At 42.0% G+C, this 25,496-nt stretch overlaps 1 protein-coding gene across 1 annotated transcript; it reads left to right on the forward strand.

Annotated features, from left to right (window-relative positions):
- Positions 1–1,633: 1,633 nt before the first annotated feature.
- On the forward strand, positions 1,634–24,961 carry LOC125893237 (Wilms tumor protein 1-interacting protein). The gene is made up of 8 exons (XM_049583799.1): positions 1,634–3,621; positions 10,271–10,372; positions 16,651–16,718; positions 17,872–17,934; positions 19,321–19,451; positions 20,452–20,503; positions 22,721–22,789; positions 23,520–24,961. Exons 1-8 carry the CDS (start codon positions 2,382–2,384, stop codon positions 23,655–23,657), a joined length of 1,863 nt encoding a protein of 620 aa, XP_049439756.1. The 5' UTR covers positions 1,634–2,381; the 3' UTR covers positions 23,658–24,961.
- The last annotated feature ends 535 nt before the right edge of the window (positions 24,962–25,496 follow it).

Here is a 25,496-nt window from a genome sequence, read left to right on the forward strand (position 1 = left end):
GAAAATGTCGGTGTGCAACCCTGTTCTGAGGACAAAAATGAGGTGCAGACTTCCATTTCTGTCACCGGTGATGAGGAAATACAGTGAGTGCTGGACGGAGCAGTGACAACATGACATGCCATAGGCTTGTGCTAATAACGTTAGTGGGGTATATTTGTTTGTTAAATGTGTTTAGTATAAGACAGTTGTTTTGTCAGTGAACCTTGTGAGTTGTAATGGAACCAAATTTTATAATGTTACTTTTGTTAAATGTTGCTGTTGTCCCTGGATTCATATGAGTAGAGGAAATGTCTGCAATCTGCTAGGCTAATTTATATAATGTAAAATGCCATAGGCTTGTGCTAAAAACATTAGCATGCTGTATTTGTGGGGAAAATGTGTCCAGCAAAAGACAAGTGTTTGTCTGTGAGTCCTGCAAGTTATAGTGAAGCTGATTTGTGTACTTGTGTTTGACATTGTTGCTATTAAGCCATGTTTAATGTGTGTTTTTGGTGTGTTTTGAATCAACTAAACTTTACAGCACTTCACAGAAACCCCGCTGCCAACTATTGTTTTGGAGGTATAACTGCAGCAGTTATGCAGCAGACACACCACCGCACAGGTAAATGCTCACAATGGCCTAGGCCAAGTGCGTAGCCTATGGCATTTACATGAAAACGATCCGCTGAAAACTGAATTGTTTCTCATTTTCATTTTGAGAAAAGTTCTGTGTTCAGATGCCAACATTTTGATAACAATCGCTGTGCACACTGGTCCGCAAAAATGACCAAAAATGCTGTAGTATACATGCCAGGCCAGCAGTTGGTGGTGTGACATTGTAATGAAACAACATGTGCCTGTGCACATGTGCTTCCTTCTACAGAGTGATGATGTATAAACAAACAAAATGGCAACTGCACAAACATTTGTCTGGACGGACGAGGAGGAGAAGTTGCTACAGTAAAAATTACACTTTGATGGAGAAGCGTTGATAAATTCAATAGGGTGAGCAGCACAAACATAGCTCGGGAGTCCGCCGTTGTTGTTGTGATGGTCTACTTGGTCATGCATGCCTAGTGACTGGAAGTGTAATGTGCATGTGTGAAAAGTCTTACTGCATATTGCAAGTTTAAATGACAACAGGTGCTGTTTCCAAAATATTGCACTCTGGAACCCACTTTCAAAACATTGTGTTTTCAGGCACCCAAAATGCGGCTGTTGTGTAAACGATCAGCCAAAACCCAACTAAAGTTTACCGTTTTCGGTTGAAATCGTTGTCATATAAACATGACCTCAATATACCTACATATAAATCCCGCTTTACAGTGTGGACTCCATGCTCACTCTTACAGCTTGATGGACTATCATAAGAGGGCGGGGCTTAGCAAAGAGTCAATTATATCAGGGTGGCCATGCCCCCCCACCCCCTGGGAGCGCCACTGATATTTAGCAGGATACTTAATGAAGGTACTTAGTTATAATCCAACACTGTCCACACTTATTATAGCTACTCCCAGTTCAGTCCTTTAATTCTATGGAGCAAAATGATAATGCTGAAGTGTTTTGCTGACTCAAAGAGAAGCGGCTGACTCAACCAGCTCTGGATATTTTTAACATTGTCACAGGATGTAAGGAAGCGAATGAATATCTGCCCCCAAGTTCCGCTATTTTAGGACAAGACAGCCAGTTCTGTGTAAGCTAACGTTCCTGTATGATTAATGATAGCAGCGCTGATCACAAGTCAACTTTAACTTGCTGCTCAATGGGAGCACTGCACCTTTAAAAACAAACTGTGCCCTGTTTTCAGTCCCAGCTGTCGACCGGTGGCCACGTACGGCTCCCTGCTCCAACGGCTGTCCCACGGTCTGCTCGTCAACGGCAGACAACTTTTATCAGTCAACCGTCGCTACTTTAACGACATTTTAGCTATTCTAGCTACTTTAAAGCACTTTTTTCTCTCACAGCGGTGCGGAGGATGAAGTTTTGAATGAAGGTTCCCCGCTGGGACTGTAACGCGGGAGGAGGAGGGGGCAGTTGGCGGGGTCGCCCAGGCTATCGGATCTGAGATCTGCTCACATTTATAACCAGACAGACGGCGGCTTGTTTCGGGGCAGAGCCGAGCTGAACGGACGGAGCAGCTTCACGAGGAGGACGCGGAGTTTTTAACTTTTAATCCTTCACACCGGACGATAAACACAACGGGAAAGTTTGGATTAACAGCAAAGTTTCTGCTCGTGTCTGGACCCTCGTCTTCTGTCTGTCTACAGGCTGCTGGACTGTAAGCTAATAACTCACTGTGGAAATATCACTCTTCAACAGACTGGTGATTTAGTCAGGCTTAAGTTAAATATAACTACTTGTTACTTCACTTCATTAAAGCAGAGACTCCAAGTATCGTCAAAATGGATAAATACGAGGATTTAGGACTCGAGGCGAGTAAGTTTATCGAGGACCTGAACATGTATGAAGCATCCAGAGATGGTTTATTTCGTATGAGGAGGGATGCAGGAAACAACCCCGACTTTGAAGAGACAAGGAGAGTTTTTGCCTCTAAAATGACTAAGATACACATGCAGAAACAGCAAGAGGAGATGGCAAAAAACAACCAGGTTATGAAAATGAATGGGGGCCACAATAGTACATATTACACCAAAGACAGACCGCCCATCAATAGTTTCAGACAGCCGTGTGAAGCGGCAGCGAAGCCCCCGATACTCTCTGGCCCTGTGCCGGGCACCACGGCTGGGAACCAGTACGCACAGTTTGACGGCCAGAAACACTACACGGGCATCCAGTCTGAACTTCCAGGCGGCAGGGCATATGGCTACGGAAACAATTACGATAATAAGGAGCGTTCAGAGCCACAGACATCCCAGCACAACACCCCTGCTCCCCCCAGTCCAGGAAACGCGTCTCACAGCGCGCCCACACATGCTCGTCACCCTGTCAGCCAGCCGGCTGCCTGGGCCCCATCCAGAGAGAGCCAGCTTTCCCCATCTTTGTCTGGCTCTGTGGGCAGCACCACTTCTCAGCAGCAGCCTAAGCGTCAGTCTGCACCTTCCACCGCCAACAGTCACCCACCCCAACAGAATCAGGCTGTCACCCCGTCTGTAAACCTGAGTCCTTCCTCATCTGCAGGGCCAGCCAGGGGTTGGGCTGCAGAGCCCTCTAGCTCAGCCAAACCTGACCTCATCCCTGCCCTGCCTCTGAGTGCCTTCACAGCAGGAGCTGACTTCCACGTGCAGCAGCCCTCTACACACTCTGCAGCCCATTACGCACCATCTTCTCCAACTTCGAGACCATCTACCAGCCATAATGGTCCCGTGACAGCTTCCTCACCCCTGCCTGTACCCTTTGAAACACCTCTACCAAAAGCCCAGGTGCCATCTGCTGCCTTGATTCCTGGCAGTGTCTCCAAAAGCATCAGCCAGGGTCAAGGTCAGAGCCAAAAACCCATCACTGGACATGCTGTCATTGCTGAAGCTGAAGCCCCCCACTCCTCCAAGCCTGCCCAACTACCCTGCCAGTCTCTGCTCACACAGCCCCATGAACAGGGGCCTTCAGCAGCTGAAATAAAATTGGAAGCCATCACCAGTCGGCTGGAAAGAGAGATGGATGCCCAACCAAAGGCTGACTACTTTGGTAAGACAGTTTAGTTTAGACGATCCAGCACCAACAAGGGGCTACTGTCAGTTAGGCCACTGCTGTAAAACCCATTGAATGACAGAGTTGCCCACCCACACTTCAGAACATAAATCCACTTGTTTTTGATTTCATATTTATACATGCACACACTGTCACCCTTTGTCATCCATCTGAGTTTCCCTCTCACACAGACACACATATTATTCTGTGTGTTTCTGTGTGTTAATCAGGAGTGCAACCCATTTGTCTAAAGTCTTTGTTTGGCTGCATTCTTGATGGTCTTTGCAGATAAAATAGCTGAACTTATTAGTCAGATGCTGTAAGAGGTCTCTTTCTTCTTTTCTTCTGTGGAATGCAGACAGAATAATTTTCTAATTTGTTTCGTGTCTTTTTTTAATGATTCACTGTCTGCCCTCTAGGCAGCTGAAACAAACCCTTTAGCAGTAAAAGGTGGGGCCACGGCCAAAAAGAAAGAAAAGTGCCTTCTTATCTCCTCCCAGAGAGTTAGTGGTTTACTATAGAGGCAACACTGATGTCTAAACACATTAGTTAAGGTTTGATCACTTCTGTAAACTCTGTGCTCCATTAAGTCTGTGATTGTTTTAATGTTCCTTGACCTTCCCATGGAGAGTTTGTTTGACTGGCGGTGGCATTCACTGTTTTCCCAAATGATGTCATTACTACAGACCTGTGCTTGCACATTTCTCGTGACTTTGTGAGCATGCCATGCATACTTGTGCAAGTGATGAACACATGCACACAGGGAAAATGAGAATGAATAATAAGACCTGTGACTGTTAGTTCGAGCATTTGGGGCCACGTTAGGACCAAGAAACCATGGCTGTTCATTTAGCGATCAATGCCATCAATACATTAGGTCACTTGCTGAGAAACAGAGGTAGGAAGGGTTGTTGAAGAATGCCCATCATCAGCAGAAAACTCTGGTTTCTGTTCCCCATATCAGCGCCTGCAGCAGTTCAGCTGCTCCATCGGTTCTGCAGGAATGCTGTCAGGAAATTAATGCAGCATTAGAAAAACTCATGCTTTGCTGTGAGGTCAGCTGACAGACTGTTGTGACAGATGCAGATATAATAAAAAGGCAAGATGCACTGTTTGTTGCTGGGAGTGTGTTTATTGCAGGGAAAGTTGGTGCTCACGTGGCAACCAGGTGTTTGGAGCCAAGGCCATTCATGAAAACGGGACGTCCCACTATGGGAAAGCAAGACTGAGAGAAAGAGGGCATGACATGGGTGATATCGTGTTCAAAACCCACAGAGCACCCTTGCCTCCTCGTTGAAAGGAATTTCCTGCTGGAATGTCATGATTGTAATTCACAGCCTTCCTCAACCTCCTGGGGTGCTTGTATTGGTGTGTAAGGGAAGATGTTCTGGCGTACGTCACTGTCACGACAAGGCTCATAAATAGCACAAGGACGTGAATATTACGGATGTGTGGGAAAGCACAGAGTGCAATCAGCAGAAGTGTAGGATTTAAAACGATACAGTATATTCCTTCTTTCACACACACAAAGCCCACACACGGTTCTTGTATGGAGTTTTCCACTAGACCCTGGCTCATCCTCTGAGTCATGCCTTTATGCCAGAAAAAAACTTGTGTAGGCTAGTTATCTTAACAGAACTTAAGTTTCATCACAGAAGACCTTCATAGTTGTGAATCGTACACGCAGACTTTTTAAGCATCTTTAGGATATTGGTACGTAGATCCTACTCATGTTTGATGGTTGCTAGTTTAATGCTAAGGTTTCTTTGAGACAGACAGGACTGAATATTATGTGCTTTTAAAAGTCTGCCAATGCCATGGTGGTGTTTAACCAATCCAGTGAGCTGTGTCCACACACAGGGCTGGGATCCATCAGAGTTCCTGACTGTACACCGAGTGCTGATTGGCAAAACTGCAGCTGGAGGTTCTGGGAAAATGAGTGCAGTGCCAAAACGGCTGCACCAGGGGAACACTGAGGAATGTCTGAAGGAAGAGAGCAAGGAATTTTAGAAATGGGGACTTAAGATACAAAGGGGAGGGGAGTCCTAGACGAGTTTAGAGGTGCCTGCGGCACAGTTGAATGGATGAGTAGACAAACGGAGAGATTTAGGGACAAATACGTGGATGCTTCTTTGTCCTTGGCCACAAGAGCCTGAGAGGATGTGAGATTTATAGCCAAGTTCATCCGAGAGGGGAGAAGTGGTGGGACATCCCAGTGTTCTGCCTTCCCTCTTCCTCTGACTTACACACACACACACACACACACACACACACACACACAAATTCAGTTGAGCGTTTAGTGTTGTGTTAAGATGGAGGATTAATTTATCCCATCTGGCTGTTGAGTGGAAAGCTTCGTCTTAACTCTTCCCAGGGATTCTTGGCTTGTGTTGTGGCAGGATTTTGGAGGCTGTCGTGTGTGTGTGTGTGTGTGTACACGTGTGTGAATGTGATATCCTCTCATGCACATCAATGTGTCTGTGTCTCTAAGAGTATAATGGTATGTGGTATGTGATTGAATTTAATATGCTGTGTCACTTTTCTGGGTGTGGTGTGTGTCCTGTGGTAAAAGTTAGAAAATGATGCCATAGATGACACAGTATCCAGCACATTTAAGTGAATGGGAGATAAGGGTGGGAATCACCAGAGACCCTACAATACAACATTATTATGTGTGCGATTTTAAACATTTTATGATATGCTAAGTATTGCGACGACATACATTGTGATAAATTCATTATGTTTTTTTTAAATTGCAAAATATGTCCCGAAAGGAAAACATTGTGAACATCTGCTTTATTTAATAAGATAAAATTTCCAAGTCTGTTCATCTGACTTCATTTTTTAATGCAGCAAAATGTATCTATTGGACTGAAAAATCAATTGATTTCATTGTTGTAGTAGGCTACCTGAAGTTTAATTTGTATTTGCAATATTAATAATTTATTTAATTAAAAAACTGACTCTCAGTGTATGCGTATCAATACAATATTGTTACACATTACGCAACATATCATGATACTGTGCTGTATCGATTCCCTGCCCCCACCCTTAATGACAGTGCAATGTAAAACTTTTGCTAATTTAAAAGTTGTATATCATATGGTGGATGTGCTAAAGATGGAATTTAGCGATTCTTTTAGTTAGAAAAGTTATCTGACATTGATCACTTCTTTAATGTTATACTTAAAAATCTGATTTCTTAGGGCTTATTGGAAAAAGGGCTAACACTACCTGCACTGCTACTCTAATGGTAGCAGCAGCTAAGCTAGCAAAACAGTATTCACCTTTCACCAACCTGCATCAGCTGTAATAGTAAGTGAACAGAGAAGTCAAAATAGTAAGCTAAATTTGGCCTTTACCAGACTCCGAAACAGTTGAATCGGATTTAGCGGTTCAATACGAGTTCGACTATTGGTTCCTTTTTTTCCCCATATAGCCTAGAGTGTGAGAGCTTGCACGGGGTTTGGCAGGATGTTCAGGGTGACAGCGACGTCCATGTGTAATAGTAAAAAAGCCAAGGTAGCCGTCCAAGCTAATGTATGCTAACTCGCTAACAACAGATCATAAATATGCACCAACATTTTTTGCCGTCACTTAAATATCAAACACAAGCCAGAGACTGTATCATATTAAGTTTCTGTGAGCTGTAAATTCACCACTCCTAAGCAGAAGGCAGAAGATAACGTTATCTCAGAGCCTGACCGGGCAAAGCCTCTCTTCCTCCAGGCAACTGCCTACTTTTCTAGACTTTCCCTGGGTCTGGGTCTGTAGCTGCCTCTACAGGAGAGCAGCGTGAAAGCGACGAGTGCTCACTCTGCAGCTAAATCTGGAGGAATACACTGCCCACAGACTGACCAAAAAACAAACAAACAAAAAAACTTAACTTAAAGCATCCCAGTCGACTGGGGGGTCTCTGATGATTCGAATCTTCGACTTTCAGGGGAAAGCACTACTAAACATTTTGAATATCTGGAAGTAATAGAAACAGTGGAATAGTTACCTCAATGTAAATGATAAACAGGTGAAATAGTTAGCTAAAAGCAATAGATAAATATTTGAGCTTATCTGATATGAGTGTGGAGGTACATCAAACAGAAAAGCTTTGGAACCACTGCTTTAAGAGACACAACACAACTCTGTCCGTGAATTGTTTTACATACTTTTCAGTGAATTAAATGTCAACTGTAGAAGTGATTACACTCAATACCTGCTACAGGGTGTTTGCAAGGGTCTCTTTTTCAGTCAGTGGCAAGCAAGCAGCCATCAACCGGGAGTTTTGACAACTGGGAAAGGTGAGGGGGCGGTAGAAGGGGTGAAGTTTTGGCTGCGCATTTTGCTTCCCCTCCCCCCACTTGAAACGAGCAGTCAGTCCCCTGAATAATCACACTGTTTTGGAATATGGGACCCTGGCCAAAAGCAGAATTGTAGTGGCCCAATCGGCGAGGAGGTTACTATGAAAACAAGGAATTTTTGGCCCCAAACAGGAAAGCAAGAGTGAACGGAGTTTTACTCGATTTTTGTTCACATGGGCCATACAAATCAAAGCTATAAATAAATTAAAGGAAAAATGTCTCAGTGTTAGATCTTGAAGAAGTCGTGAAAAAGCTCTGCATGCTATTACCACTTGTGTATGGGTTTCCTGAGAATCGTATTCCCACTGTGTTGTTTGTTCTTTGACATGTTTGTAGTCAACATTTACAGAGGAAAAGCAGAGAATGTGATTTAAAGGACCTTCACTCATTCAATTGTTGTGTTTTCATCTAAACAAATAGCTTACATAAGAGCAACATTCTTCTGCTTTCTAATAATATCCCTGTATTATCTCTAAATCTTCTTTCCAGCCATCAGGGCCCCTGATGAAGTGTCCTCTGTTGTGGCATTAGGAGAGGCTTTAGTTGAATTATATATAACCCAGTTGTATATTGCATTGCTGAAAGTCTATGGAGAGAAACATTTGAAGGTTATTAAATGTAACAGTGTGTTTTTTTGGAGGAGGCAGCCTCGTGATGTGTGTTGGATACAGTGGAAACAGAAGTTTCTTTGTCAGTGTTCGAAGAGGACCAGGGCTGGGCCGGGCTGGGCTGGGCCACACTCTTCTGCTGAGCTCTACTTCTCTGTCTCCAGGGAGTTTTTCTATAAAAACACACACACAAATAGCCTCATGCACACACATCCTCACACTACAAGAGAAGCTCGAGGCCTTGCCTTCAACTTTCCTCAATGCCATCGCCCCCTCCGTTACATTAACGAAAGGCTTCGTGATTGGAAGGTCATATCGTGCTGTATCTGATTGATTAAGGAGCTGGCTGACTACCCATTACAGTCAGCAGTGAGGGGGTTTGTCACTTGTCAAAATGCATACATCAGTTGTCATATCATGCCATGTCGTACAGTGCGTGCTTGGAGTGAGAGGTGGAAATTAGCAGGGAAGTGGAGCAAAGAAAGATAATTTTTCCATGCCAGGTCTCAGGAAAGAAGTGTCGCATTGATCACATGTGTTGCTCATGAACAGTCCAAAGTCAAAGGAGAGATTATGTAATATCTCCTGGCATGCTCTCATGTGATTTGCTTTTTAGAAGGCCTGAATTATTTCTCTTTTTTCCCCCAACTTTATTTCAGTTGTTTTTACAAAAATGTAAAAAAAAAAAAAAAAATGTAAAAAAGAAAAAAAAAAACAGTGCAAAATGAAACAAAAATAACTAAACAAGCCCTTATCCTGTGAGTTAACAGTTCCATATCAAAGATTGCATTCACAGTTTTCAGCCTTTCATCTTGTGTCGGTGGTTCTGCTTTGTATCATCTCTTTGGCCTATTTACAGGCTGCCTACAAGATTAGCAATAGATACCTGTCTTCTCTTAACATAATTCCTCCTGTCATGTTGCCAAAGTACCATACCCTAAATGATCTAGGTATATCATAACCCAGACTTTTGATAATAATCATAAGAACATTTATACAAAAAGTATGATCCAACTTTATTGCCCGATTTCTTCTCTAGCATGGTTTCGCTATACACACGGATTTTATTATTTTAGATGTAATTCTGTATTTGTTTGAATTGTAAACTCCAGATATGGTTCAAATTATTTCATTTTGTTTCATTATTCCATCTTCTATTATTGTGCATAATGCTGTCATGTCACTTGGAATCCATTGTTTGAACCTTTGGTCAAGAAAACCTGGGATAAAATGTAGGCCGTCTGGTTCTTTCTCTAGGCCTGAACTATTTTTCACTCAACCCACAGGAGAGAAAACTCCTTGCTTTCATGTGTTTGGGCTTTTATCTTAATTTCTTTTTTTCCTCTGCACATACTTTGTAAATCTTGTTGGCTTGGATGAGTGGATGGATTAATATTAAGTAGACTCTTGTGTCTTGGATAGGAATGTTTTGATTTGTCTTTATTAAAAGAGCTCTCAGTCTCTGAGCCAAGCCAAATAAGCAAATCGGGATATATTTCCCCTTTCAATGATACAGCCTGATAACCAGCTTCCTGACTTTTGTGAAGTGATTTTTTCCCCCTCCGTTTCCATTGTTTTTGTCTGGCTTAATCTGGATCATATACTTCACAAGTCCCCTTTATCTTGATAGGAGTGACTCACTGTGACTTTTCTGACTTTGTCATATGCTGTGTTGTGTTCCAGGAGTCTGTGTTAAGTGCAACAAGGCGGTGTATGGAGCCAGCCAGGCCTGCCAAGCTATGGGTAGTCTCTACCACGACAGCTGCTTCACCTGCAGCGCCTGCAGTAAGTACAAACACACACACAGCATACCTTCACTAAAGCCGTTTTCTCATATGAACTCCGAGCAATGTCCGGAGTTTCCCTTTCGCACATGAAGCATGCGACAGGAGATTGTCTCTGTTAGGACAAGGACAGGAGGCAGGATGTGACATGGATTACACCGTGGTCACGTACCCGGTGTGTAACTTGGTCATACACATCAGTCTTTAATTTAATTTGTTTGACTATTTCGCCTTTGACTCTGACTGACAGACGTTCAACATTTGCGTTGCTGTCTCTGTGTAAGTGACCCTTGTTATGTATCCTTTGGTTGGTTGTTTTTTTCCAGTTTTGCGCGAGCATAGAAACGTCACCAACACGGCCACTAGAACGATGTGAAGTCTCCACACCATTACCTGTCCTATTCACACGCGTGCTCAATTGGTCATTACATGGACTCTGTACTAGGGTGCTGTCAGGATAAAGTCCAGACATTTGCGTTCTCACATTCAGCTCCTCCAGCTCATGTCAGGTTCGCAGCTCTTATGTGAAAGGGGCTTGAGTCTTTTGTTCCCACCTGAATCCTTTCACCTTCTCTGCTCTGTCGATCCACGCGTAAAGCTCATGTCACCTCCTGACTAATAGGCTGCCAAAGACCATGTTCTCTGGAATTAAAAGTGGTACCTTCTTCCTCAGTCGTTCACTGCCCCGAGCAAAAACACACAATCATCTGGGGATTACTGTCCTGTGCTGCCGGTGTTTGGTTTCTGGGTGTGCCAGTCACTCCCCCAGCCCACACAAAGACACATGGAGCAAGACTTTTTGTCAACCTCATTCATTCATCAGTCAGCAAATTAACTTTTAGTATAGTTTAATAGTGTGTATGCAAGTCTTGTGTAGAGCTCAAGACTTAAAAATCATTGACGTATAAAAACCACAAATCATGTGTGAGAAAGGCGGGGATTATATCTGCATCAGCATGCATTTTGTGGCATTTGTAATGAAGCAATAATGACTTTGTACTGGTTAACAGGGCTTATTTGTTTGGAAATACTTTGGCAACAACTTGAAAGAGAATATCTGCTTTTTGTTTGTGTTCTTTTGGTTTTAATTACCAGAGGCAGATACAGTTTTAACTTTTAAGACAGAATGAGGTTAAAGAAACTGCGTGTGTTGGAACAGCTAAATATCACATTATATAGGACAAATTGCATCGTTTCCACTGCTAGAAAATGATCTGATCTGTTGTGCCAGTGTCACCCGTGTATTCATTGGACCAGTCATTTAACGTTGCACTGGCCTGGTTTTTATTTTCATTTTACCAGATTAGACAGTTTACCTGACCAATTAGGTGCAGCTAGGTGTCAGTTGAGGTTCATTACCCTGGCTGCACTGTCCGATGTATGTGTGACTTGTAGCTTCCTCGCTGGACAGCTGTGCTCTTCCCTCACTGAGGCATGACCTGGCTCTCTCCTCCAACCAATTAAAATCTCTGTCCCAATTATCAGATGGTAGGTATGTGGAGTATGTGCGGCACTTAGGTGACCTCTACTCAGGCCCATTATTCCGCAGCACCTTTGACCTTGCTGGTTACGCCCCCAAATGTATGATTAACATCCATGGATTTTCTTTTAGCCTCCGTCATGTGTGTTTATACGTGTGTGTGTGTGAGCATGGAGATAAAAAGAAGAGACACACTGTGGCTCAGAGTGAAGCTGATGTCTGAAGTGGGGGGAGAGAGGAGTTTACACACCACATACCTCTCATAGCTTGCTCCATGTGAGGGCATGAGGGTTGTGCTCGCTGTGAGTGGCCCCAGGGAAAAGCATCTCAGCTGGGGAGGAATGCAGGCATAGGGGCCCTCAACAGGTCTGGCTCCAGGAGGACACTGGGTGCTGTTATGTCAGCTGGGCACACTGAGATGTGAGTACAGTGCGGGACAGGGAGAGCATTCAGTGGGAGCACACCACCCACCACACACAGCCAGCACACGCAGGGGCGTGCTGATACATGCATATGTATTCATACATGTGCCCACACAGTAAACAGCACAATGCTGTTGAATATACAGTGACTGTACATTCAGTATCCCATGTCATCTTCCTCCGCAGTCTTGTATGTCAAGGCAACTTTTACGCTTGTCAAGTTGCATAAGAAGTCTTTACGACCGTGAACTTCCTCCCATGCCCTCACTCCACCAGTTCCCCCAAGGTGACTGAGAGGCAGGAGAACATTCCTGATGGCTAGGAGAGCTCAGGCTGTGTGTCTGGGATTCAGCTCTTTGCTGCGGGGGGGACAGCAACGGCTTCCCTCCTGGCTAATCATTGACTCTATACAAACAGTTAACGGTACAAACCAGTTGGAGTTAAAGACCATGTTTGTAATCAGGGGAACTGGTTTACACATTAGCCAACTCAAATAATCTGTGGAAATAACAGAAGAGGGAAACAGCAGGAAAAAGAAAGCATCGGCCTCTCCTCATAAGAGACATTTTTCCTAGTATATTTGAAATAAGATGCAGGTAGAAATTACTTCACAACTATATATACCTCACTAATGACCACATTAATACTTTTCATCCAGCTTTGTATCATAACAATGTGGAGTATGTGAAAATTAACTGACGTAATCTTCCGTCCATTTTACCAGCACCCAGATCTCTTTGCCCATCTCTCAGCTCCAACGATTTTCGCTGGCTCTAGGGTTGTTGCTTGAACTACAGATCGTACTTCCACATTTTGTTATCCCGCCATCACAGATGCAGAGAATATGGAAGTAGATCGAGAGAAACCCTCCTAGTTTTACCTAGGCAGTGCTGATCAAATATAAACCAAGGTATTTCTCACCTAAAATGTCTTAAGAAACGTATTTTAGTGCACTGTTTGTCTGTAATATGAGAATTTGTGAACAAGAAGCACCATAAACACCGTAGCGTTTCCTTTGTTGTAAAAACGGATGCAAGAAGAAGAAACTGAGGTCAAAACTAACAGCAAAACTAAGCAGTGCTGATCAAATACGAACCAATATTCTGTTACTGTGTTGCCTTTTCTTGCCAAAAATGTTTTCAGAAGGTACTTTAGCTAACTGTTTAACTGTAAATCGAGATTGTGTATTATAGTCCAGCCGCCATAATTTTTCCTGTGTCAAAACAGCCAAGGTTTACTGGTCCGCTGCTTTCTGGTAGTTGTAGCCACAGTCCTTCCTTCCTCTGTTTTCCCTGGTCATATAGCACTAATTTCAAAAGTATTAGAGTCTTTTTACTGCATAGACAGACAGTTTTATGAAAACACCATCTTTCCAGCAGTGAAGTTCTTCTATAAGTGTCTTTTTGGGGTAATTCTATCATACTAAAATGGCAGCAGTGCAAGGTGTTACTTGAGGAACAGAGGAACAGATTCTGCTTTCATAACATCAGCCCCGCACTCAAGCCAGTCGACAGGCTTTGGAGAATATAAACAAGGGTCTGCCTGGTCCTGAATCCACTGGTATGCTAACATCTGGTGAGTAGTTTGTCGGGACCTTGACCAAACGTTCCAGGTGCTGCTCACAGCCACAGAAATGCATTCACACTACCAAAAAGACGTCTTGTAAATGCAGGGAAGATTTTCTTTGTCAGTGAAATAGAAAATAGATTTATTTAGCAGGGCAGGAGGAGAGACTGAATGTCAAAGTAAACCATGTACAAATGTGAAATTGTTGTAAAGAGATGCGTCTCTTTTGCTGAGATGTCTCACTTGAGTAATTTACTCCGGAAAGACCAAGGTTGAGGCCTGATTAGGAAGCCATGGCAGGGTCATGGTGAATTTCTTAATTTCTGAATGGGATTACATAAGGGAATTCATAGGATGTTTTAATTAGAAAATGGCCTTTGTTTCGTTCTGTCCCTCAGGTATTTTACATTTTTATGAAAGCGCAGTAGTCACAGTTCTTTCTGGACCTTTTTTTTTTTTTTTTCCAAATAGTCAGTCCTGACTCCTGACTTTAATTAAGCTCTTATCTTCAGGCAAAGCTCAGAGCCTTCCCTTTCTGACTCACTAGGAAAAAAGACAGGAATGTGATGAGGAGGAATGGTCCATATCGCACTTTCATCCCCTTCATCCTTCCCTTCTTCCATTAGGGACACAGGTCCAAGACTGTCTGTCAGTAATTACACAAGGCCGATGTCGCACCTTGGCCCGATTGAACTGACTTGACTCCTTTTAGTCAGTTATTGTGTTAGCCATGGCCAGACCTCGGTTGCGTGACCATTATTATTCTATTACAGTAAGATCATGTCATTGTAAAAAAAGAGGAATCACAAGGTTGTAGTTTGTCTTTTTTTTTTTGTCTTTGTTCTTGGCTCTATATTTTATGTCTAATTCAGGCCCATGTTAATCGATTGTCTACAGATTTAAAACAGTTATTAGAGAGAAGAAAGGTCACCCTCTTTTTCTGATTTTTATAAAATAGTCATATTCCTTAATTTGTAGGTCGATTACACTGGTCTATGGGTAGGTTTGATGATAGACACTGTCACAGCGAGTGTAAATTTACTGTGACATTGTGCATTTTGTGGAAAATCAATTGATAAATGATAAAAAAAAGTCTCCTTTTAGTGAAAACATCAAAGCAGATACTTGACAAATCACATCATCAGTAATTTGCAGCATTGCCCTCAACAGCGTATGCTACCAGATGTATTAAAGGGTAGACTCTAAGGGTAGGCATTGGAACTTTTAAGAAATTTTCAAATTTGAGTACTTACATTTAATTATCATTTAGTATAATAAAAAAGGGACATGTACAATGTCTAACACCCAAGCGAAAATGCAGGTAGGGTTTGGGTTAGCCCTCCTTTCTGCACGCTTTCCAAACATCATTCCTATACCTGGTTACCATTCTGCTTGTAACGTTTGATGAAGTGATATCTGACTGAAAAGGTTGAACGTTACCTGCTGCTGCGCGGATCTATCTTTTTTGCTGTATGGATGTGTGCCGATATTCACTGAGAGCAGTCACATCACTGCAACCTGTCTAAAAAATGTATATGTTTAATATAGAACAGGATCAATTTATGTTTACATTTATTGTATAGAACTTTTATTTTTGAATGCAAAAAAAACAAAAGCAATTACTCTATCGGTTGAATGAATACTGACGTCCAAATTGAGTACTCGTGTACTTATGACCATCCTTTTCTAGCTACCATGTGATTAAGGGTACGGCAAAATGGTGGACAGTATGCCATCTAACATTAAACACTGTCACATTGCCTAAACCTACTATTTCCAATGTAGGGATGAATTAAAATATTTTTTTCCAGTTCTGACCAGCTGTTGACTTGTCCATGCTTTTAGAAATGGATCTGAAGAAAGATGTGCATTTAAAATGCCTTGTACCTGAGTTATGCCGGTGGCTGCATTTCATCTTGGTCTTAAGAATGAAACGTTCCTTGTGGCTAAATGACTGTGTGAGATTATCTGGATACAAGCAATCAGGTAAACAGAGCATGGGATGGACCACTGGAGATAAAGAAGGCTCCTGTTTACCAAGGTTAACCCCTCCTCTCCCCTGCTGCCCCCTCCCTCACCTCCCCACTCAGAAAATTTCAGGAATGTTTTCTCTTCCTGTGGGACCTGGGCAAGAATAGCTGTGTGCAGTAGTTTTGCTGTGTGTGTGTGTGTGTGTTGCCATAAGAAGCTAGCTCCAGACCATAGAACTATGAAAGCAGACAGACAGGAAGCACACCCAGCATGTGGAGAGACACCAGAAAGGAACAAAGAAGAAGAATAGCAGGTCGCTGTAGGTCTTGGCCTGTGGCTGCCATGAAATCCAATAGAGCAGAGTGTTTAATCTGTTGCACCTGTCTAGTAATTGAATTTAATCAGCATTTTCCTCACGTGTGTCTGATCCAGATGTGTTTCCTCGTCGTACTGCAACTCGCTCTGTGTCCCAGCAATATTATATTAAGACACCAGCACACCAGAGATCCGTTTGTTTGATTTATCTGCCTGGGATTCAGCAGGATATAATGAATATTGCAAGAGGGTCCATTACCTTCGAATGGGTGTAATTAATCACCACGGTCTTTACGCATTAGAGCTGTAACTATTTTCTGAGACCGGGCTCATGGCTTTGCAAGATTTTCCAGTAAGACATTTCAACATTCTATCATTGATTTACCTTTTTTCATCTGCTTTATCCACTTTTTGTAATTCAATGATAAAAAAAAATGTTTTTTTTTTCTTCCAAGGGTCCCAGGTGCGCGACCTGCTTTGTACTCAATGAAACAAATGGACTTTTCTGTGTTTCTGTTTCTACAGGTCGACGGTTGAGAGGGAAGGCGTTCTACTATGTCGGAGGGAAGGTTTTCTGTGAAGAGGACTTTCTGGTGAGCAGTCAATACACAGTCTATATTTAGTATACCTCAACTGAGGTATGTTGTGACCTTTGGTGCATGTGGTTGAGATAACACACCTTTCTCACGTTGTGCTGCTCTCACTATCACCCAGTCATTTACAAATCTCTCTGTATTTATGATTAACAAGATTTATGATCATTTAAGTCCCCATTCATTCAGTGTACATTACACACTTAAATGCAACCTTAAATCAGTCTGTCAGGCTTCAACTCAAGTACAAAATATCAGTTAGAGACTTTGACCTTGTGGCCTCGTTTCTTGCATCTAATGCAGCTGATTCATATCAGTTTCCTCCCTTGGGTGGGACTGGAAGGAGGTCAGTAACTGGAGAAGCTGCTTTGCTATGGTTTATAGAGTGGAGGGCAGTTAGGCCATTCACACCAGTGCAGAATGACTGTAAATGGAAAGCTTAGTATGCATAATCATGGGATGTGCATTTAACCAAATTAAAACTCGTCGTTAAAATTTGTAGTAATTTCCAGCATGCATTTTCTAGCCAGTGTGCATAAGCAAAAGAGCAATATTCACACCGTCAATAACTCTGTGCGTGTTTACCCCAGGAGCCCTCCCTATAAAACCTCATCTAATTGCCTTTCCACCAAAAGCTCTTAGTTGCTCAATTAAAATCAAAATTTATACTGAATTAAATTTGCTCTGGCTCTTCTCCCTCTGTGTGCTGTTAATTACGTCTGCTCCTCTGCCAGACCTGTTAGTGGGGCCTCTCCTCACTGACATTGCTCATACATATTAACACACAATAAAGCTGAGCTGACTGTTTCAAATACTGTATCAGTTAAATGTCAATCTCAGGAACCACACTCTATTGACTTTAAAAGGCTTTCTGAAGATTTGTTCAATATGCCACACACCTGAGTTGCAAACTGTGCTGAATGTTGTGATTTTTTTTGTTCTCGGACAGGGAAATGGGGGATTTTAAGCAGTTTAAAGAGGGTTTAAGTAAAACTATGCATGCTAAACCATTAAAGCTACTTTGGATTACGCCTGGGAGATACTGTGGAGCAGTTTAGCGCTCAGTCTGAAACAGAGAGTCAGAGATTTCAGTCAGCCATTAAATAACCACATTCCAATGACATCACTGTCGTCTTTTCTCTGCCTGTTGAAGTACTCTGGTTTCCAGCAATCTGCAGACAAGTGCAATGCATGTGGACATCTGATCATGGACATGGTGAGTGTCTGTTACTTCTCTCCAGTTGTGCGTATTTTTGTGTGTCTGGTCTGTGTGTGTGTTTGTGTGTGTGGGTCCGAGCCAGGTGATCTCAGCAGAAACTTAGAGTGACTTCACCCTAAATGAGCTTTCTGTGGGCACATCTGGATAAAGACTCAGGAAGAAGCATTGGCTCTGCATGTGCTCCTCTCCCTCACATGCACACACACGTACACACACAAAAAGTCTCATGGGTAATGACAGAGCACACACACACACACACACACATATGACTGATCAAGTCAGGAAGTGTTGCAGCATATGGAGAATTTTTGTCGACATTTGTCCACACATGTTCTCCATCCTGCACAGAGAGTTGAAGGACGTGTCTCTGTTTTTATTTTGCTGCTTTATTTTTACATCTGCACATTATCTCTCAGCAGAAATCTATTGGACCTGATCACTGACACTGTATGTCATATGTTTTGCATGTTATGGATATGTTTCTGTACATAACATGCAACATATTGTCTGCTTTTGCCTTAAATTTGCCAAAGAAGTCACAGTATGTTTTTTTTAATTCCTCTGTTTTTCTTCTAGCTTCATTTTAAAGGTGTGAATACTTGTTAGTTATTATCATGAGCACTGTGGGTGGGCTTATTCTTAGCTTTGCCCAATTCTTAACTGCTGTTACAACCCACTATACTCACAGGATCATTGAAAATTAATCTAATTAAAAGGCAAAGATTTTTTAAGAACAATGGGCCTCATTCACCAATATCTTCGGAAGTTTTTTCTTAAATTTGTTTTTATATAAAGTCTATGTCACATTTACGATGTGTTCTTAAGTGGAAGAATTGTTTGCACCTGTGTTGTTATAATGATGAATCCCATTGTGCCATTGTAAGCTGACAGTGTGTGCTAGTTGATCCTAATTAACATAGGTAAATACTCTCCAAATCCCCATAAAAGGCATCAGACTTCACGGCCATGTGCACACAAAAAACTGGAGAAGACGAAAGAGAAGAAAAAGAAAAAGATAAAGAGAATCAAGTTAAGAATGCCAACTGAAAGTCTTAAGAGGGTGAAGCACTAAACATAATCCAAAGAAACCCCCTCAGTAGTTCTTAATTGGAGGTGTTTCTGCAGAAAGCATGGTTCCCATTAACATAACCAATGTTAAGTGTAGTGTTTATTTTATAAGACCATGAAGCATTCTGTAAAATAATTGTAAGTAATAATGCGTAAGTGGGTTTTAAGAAGAAGTTTCTTCCTGAGAACAGTTGGTGAGTGAGGGCCAATGACTATTTTAATTTGTTTGGATGCAGCTAGTGAGGAAATATGAAGTAGCAGAATGAATTAGAGCATCGATGTCCTGATGTTCTTCACTCATTTCTCTCCCTATAGATCCTGCAGGCCCTCGGGAAGTCGTACCATCCCGGCTGTTTCCGCTGTGTCATCTGTAATGAGAGCCTTGACGGAGTGCCCTTCACTGTGGACACTGAAAATAAGATCTACTGTCTCAAAGACTACCACAGGTGAGTGGCACGGTACACAGTACTTCAAAGGAACACGAGCACATGATCTGGATTTATCTGTGTTAAATTAGTTTAGCGTGACACTGAAAAAAGTCTACGTTTCTTATTACAAGTTAAATGACAGCACAGCCCCTAAACGTTTCCTCACTGCCGCAGGATCTGGTTGAGAGGGGTCGACTGTGTCTCTCTCTGCCACGTGTGGCAGACACATGAGAAGTGTAGTCAGGGATGAAAGGAGAGGGAGGGGGAGGAAAGATCACTGTCCACTTAGAGGTGTGAAGAGTGGCATGCAGCCATAGCACTTCTTGTCCAACAGTAACATGCTTTGTAAGGACAAGACAGCGTTTCTAACATCTGAGTAAAGAAAATCAAGGCTTTGTCTGTGAGAACATTTGATGCTGTGCTTGTCAGCCATTGTAGAAACTGCAGTTAAAGTTATCAACAGTAGCATCTGTAGCACCTCACCAGCAGCTCCACAGTTGCAGCCTTTTCTCTCCCTGCTGGGACAACATGTACAGCACAGTCAGGCACATGGCCGGTCACTGTCTGGCAGCTTCCACATGTTCTCCACGCTGATTAAATCATTATTATGTATACAGTATGTGTTTGAGTTTTAGCCACAGTCATGCCCATCCACACTGAGAGGCCCTTTGTTATTCCCTCAGACATCCAGGTGCCAGCCATGTGTGTGGAAATAATGAATTCATTTTGCTCTTTTGGTTTTCAACTTCTTTTTGGATTTGGGGAATCATGTGTGTGAGGGAAAGCCAGCACATCTGCTAACCTGGCATCAACTGAGTGGAATCTAGTCTGAGTCAGGGGAGGGAGAGAGAGGGAGGTTTAAAAGGTCAGCAGGGGGACATCAAATATAAACTGTAACCTTTATGGTCTTTAGATGAAGTGAATTCAAATTCAGGTCATTAGTGAACTGAATTCAGTTCATTTTTTTGAGTGCAGTTTAAACACATCTGTGAAAACATGTTTCTTTGTGCTCTTCCAGGGTCCTGGCGCCCAAATGTGCAGCCTGTAACCAGCCCATCCTCCCCTCAGAGGTAAGATAACGTTCACCTTTATTTAGGACTAGGTCATCATAATTAAACATTATCATATATATATATATATATATATATATATATATATATATATATATATTATCAGATTCTCATTTCAAGGTATTGTGGTTCACTTGTCTAAATCAATAATAATTCAAAACATTTCCAGAATCCGTCACAAGTCGAGATCCTTTGTTCTAAATGTGCACAATTTAGGTTTTGTTCACTATAACAGTTTCACCCACTGGGTATGTTTAGATCTGTAGAGACCCTGCCCTCTGCCTGAATTTTCTTATTTTGCTATGTTCAGGACATTCAGGGGAACAGAGCACAGGTGAGGTTGGGACTTAATGAAAAGGTAGTCACCAGGTGCCACACAGTAAGCAACATGCATCCAAAAGAAAGCTATGAAAATCGCAGACACAACGCCAAACAAAAGGCAAATATAGTGAGGCAAAACGCCAATCTGTGGTTGACAATTCCTGCATGGTATACCTTTTAAGACAATGCTCTGATAATTGGGACAATACTAGTTCAGTCAGGACCACTTTAGTCAAAGAAAACTTTATTTCCATTTGCAGTATTATATTTGGCGGTAGGGCTCTGTTCTGGGGCCTCTCTGGCTTTACTAGGCCTACACAGAAAGCCTCTTCCGCCCGCCTGCATGGGAAGCTGTAAGACAGAGAGAGCAAACCTCCTGCCCTTCCATGCGCCTACATGGAAAACCTAAGGCAGGGGGAGCAGCAGCAAAGACTCCCTGGGAACAGAACAGAGCAGCATCAAAGACAAACAGAAATGACATTGATAAGTCAGACACAGCATAAAAAGGAGGAGCTGGGGTGGAGGCGGGTTGCAAAGCAGCTTGCAGAGGAAGCAGCGACAGCAGGCAGGCCAATAGGGCGCCCTGAATGAGATTCGACAATTGGTTGCATAGAAAGAAATCGTGTGATCTATCAGCTGACTCCCTTCCATCAGTCAGGTGATTGGGCTGCTGGAGATCAGCTGATATAGCTGGGATGTGAGCTGAGCCTGACATCGTGCCCTCCTGAGATAACGCTATGCTCAGTTTTTATCTGCATCGCGTAGCCATAGTTATATTGTGTGTTTGGTTTGATTATGCTCCTGTTAGTGCGTTCGCTGTAGGATGAAGCGCTCTCAAAGCCCCTAAGACAAGTTTAATGCAGAGGGAGTGCAAAATGGATTTCATTATGGTGTGCATGAAAAGCTCTAAACCTTCTAGAAGTTGTGCACTTTAACCTGTGGCCCTTCAACCACCAGGAGCTCAGCAGATTCTAATCCGCATCTGCTCATGTTTACTCAGTTATGAACCAAACGCCCAACTTAGCTGTGCAAGTAGCAGATAATTCAATACAGCCATATTTCCCAGTAGACTGTAGGTAATAACAGTGTGAGACCTAACATATATATGGGCTTTGATTTGATGTGGTGTCATGGAGGAGCGGATGGATGGCAGGGAAAGAAGTCAACTCTCACACAGACAGGACGTGCTGGCAAAAGCAGAGAAATGTCCAAAATTAGAGTTGACTTTACTGGAATGTCCCCTGCCCTCCCCTTTGAGTAAGCAGTGAGGCCGGTATTTAGAGGAGAGGTAGTGTGTGTGTGTGTGTGTGTGTGTGTGCGTGCGTGTTGGGGTAGGGGGCCTAGTCTGTCTTGTGCCTTTATGTAAGCTGTTGTTACGGATGTTCATGACTGAAAAAGAAACAGGAGGACAAAGTGCACACACTCACAAACACACACACACACACACACACACACACACACACACACACACACACACACACACGTAGATTGAGATACAGGATCTTTGTACATGTTTGCAGATGATTTACAATGATCTTTGGCTCCTTGCAGTTATATGTTGTGTCTATATTTATGTCTGACAGTAGGATTTATAAGCCCCGTCTTGCTGTTCATTGTTTTTCAATAATGATTTTTAAAAAATCTATAATGGAACTTCACTGACAGTGGATCAACAAAGCGGGTCTGTGCATAAAGAAACAACTGATGAGCACTTTAACTTCAAGGTTGTCATGCGGAGGGGTGGTTTAAAGCACACACAATCCAGCTCTTGGCTTACATCAGTGTGCGCACGCTTTGTATCGATCTTTTGAAGCTTTTGTCAGACTGAACAGAATTAGACAGTGGAGTGTCTTCTGGCAAGATTGGCTTCAGTTGTCTGTCTGAATTTCTTTCCAGGGGTCTGATGAAACCATTCGAGTTGTATCCATGGACAAAGACTATCATGTGGAATGCTATCACTGTGAGGTGGGTTTAACCAAAAAAAAAAAAAAAAAAAAAAAAAAAGCATCTCTTTGCATTTGAAAACATGCTTGTTTAGTGGCTCTGAGCCAGAGACCCTCTGAAAGGCTCATTAGGAGAAATCATAATGAGTAGATCCCTGATCTTAATTACAGTCTTGGCGGTAATGACATGCTGCTGAGGAGAGCAGGTATGCAACGCCTCATCATCTCTATCTCATCAGTTTACTCAAGTGCCTCTTCTTTTTTTTGCCAAAGGCTGATTGACAACTGCTGTTCTCTTACTTCATGAAAATAAAAATCAGTGGGCTGTGAGGAGCAGCTCTGTTTAAGTAGTGTTTAACTCTTGAGTGGCCGGGTCCTCCTGGTGGTTTTTGTTAATCACAGAGGAACATTTTGACTTAAGGATTTTGTCCTTGTAAACAGATGTCTTCCTTGAAACAGTAAGCCTTAAGGTGAATAAATGTATCCTGTATCGACCAGAGCATGATTTTCATTTCTCAGCAAGCACAGATTCAAGATCTGCTAATAATGAGGAGTATAAATCTCTTTGTACATGTAGAAATAAACCCAGTCTGAATGCTGCCTTTGCACACTTTGGAGGTAATTATTGCTGTCCAATCTGTCAGTGCCTGGAAATGAGGTCAATACAGGGCAGAAATTAGACCAGTTATCCTCTATTCTGTAACCTGTCAGTGCATTTCTCTCACCACTTGTTCCCCCTTTGTGTTGCTCAGGACTGTAAGATGGAGCTGAACGACGAGGAGGGTCACCGCTGCTACCCTCTGAATGGCCACCTTCTCTGCCACTCCTGCCACCTGAAGCACATGGAGCCCTCCCGCTCCTCACCCATCACCGCCACCGCCTCCTACTAACACTACTGCAGGTGGAGGGAGACACCTGGTGGATGTTTGTTGGAACTGCCAAAGCGTGATTGAAAGCGGGAGTGGATTTGCACAATTCTTGTTGTAGAGGATTGATTAATGCACAGCATCAGATCATGTTGTGGTTGGATGTGTTTTTTCACAGGAATGTTAATGAAGTTTTAATTATGCCGTAAGAGGTTTTCGCCCAATAATGAAGTATTATAATACACCAAAGCCCTACTTTGAACCCAGTGAAGCATTGCGTTATACCCGCTGCATATTGATTTTGCAGAAGTGTTGCCATGTTATTTTTTAAAATGTAAATATCAGTTGCATTGGCTGTGTAAATATGTTAGTCAACACATTTGTAACTACACGTTCGCACAGTCTATAAATTATCTGTCTAATGGCTCTGCTGGCTCATTAGCTAAGCTGTTGGAAAATAATGGCTTAATCATAATATAGTTTCTACACGCAATAATAACAGTTGGTGTGTACTTACAGATGAGAACTATACAAAAAAGTAATAAATTGGTGAGTTTTTTTTAAATCATAGCATAACAATGACGCCTTCCTTTTCCAGTTTTTACACAGCTACAGATTGTTATTTTCTTCTCAAGGTGGTAACAGCACAAACACAGAGGCCTCTATTTGGCTTTTTTCAAATGCAAATTCTTGTATGCAATAAATTATTTCACATAACTTTAGCATGACCATTCCATAGAAATGATTAACAATTCCATTATCCTCCAGGTTGCTATGCCTTTGTGTGCTTAGGTCATACCATTTCACAGTCATATAATACATTTTAATGACTTTTCTTTTTTGTTAAGTCTGAGCAAGCTGCTTCAGAGAGCCAGGTTATACTATCACGTCGTAAATAAGCAGCCGTCATTCATCAAACGCAGTCTGCTCCAAGCACTTAGAGATAGGTTGGTGAGTTTTCTATGCACCTATGAAGAGGTTGGTATTAGGCCTGTAGAGCTATGTATTTTATTACGTTTGCAAGCGTATATTTAAAAGAAAGATATATATTGTAGGCCTACGGTATATTAGTTGTTTCATTCTGACTTCTGTGCAAAACTCTTTAATGCTAATTAGATTTGCAGTGGAAAGTACTGTTTTGATCTCCTGCCTTTGCCATCCAAATATTCATGTCTTGAGTTTACTAACTTAATACTTGCTTGTCATTTGAGGTCCTGTTTTCATAGTTAACTGTAGATTGAGATGAAGAGCAAACATTTACATGTATGTGCTGTATGAGTGTTGTAAAGAAAATATTTAATAAAGCATTGCAATAGGCCAAAACTTCAGTTTTAATGTGATTCTTCTTTTACTGTTGTAATGGTACTCTTGTATATCTCTTGCTTTCAGTAAAGACAATTGAATATCTACTTCATGGTACTTTTGCAAGACCTTGTTGAATATGGTTAAAGCACGGCGCATGAAGACAAGGTGAGTAAAAAATATTTAGTGCTCTTTTATAAAAACCATAAAGGGTTATTTAAAACACAATAAAAATGGGTTTCGTCCACATGCTCAGGAGTGGCAGAGGAAGGACCAGTATAGTCGAGCTCCTTTTTTGGCTAACTCACCACTGTCTAGGTAGACTACATTGATCAAAGTTGCTATGTTAAAATGACAGTTTAGATAATATAAAATTTAAAATACAATACATAATAAAATGTTAGAAATATAAAATGCAGGATAAAAAAACGATTAAAATATTTTGATGGAATATAATTGAACTATATAAGTGCATCAAATAAAAATGCTAAGACAATGGAAACACACTAAAATACATGGGTTGGTAATAAAACAAAGTATCAAACTATTAAAATCATGATT

Source organism: Epinephelus fuscoguttatus, linkage group LG8 (assembly GCF_011397635.1).
Source record: "Epinephelus fuscoguttatus linkage group LG8, E.fuscoguttatus.final_Chr_v1".
NCBI classification, from domain to species: Eukaryota; Metazoa; Chordata; class Actinopteri; order Perciformes; family Serranidae; genus Epinephelus; species Epinephelus fuscoguttatus.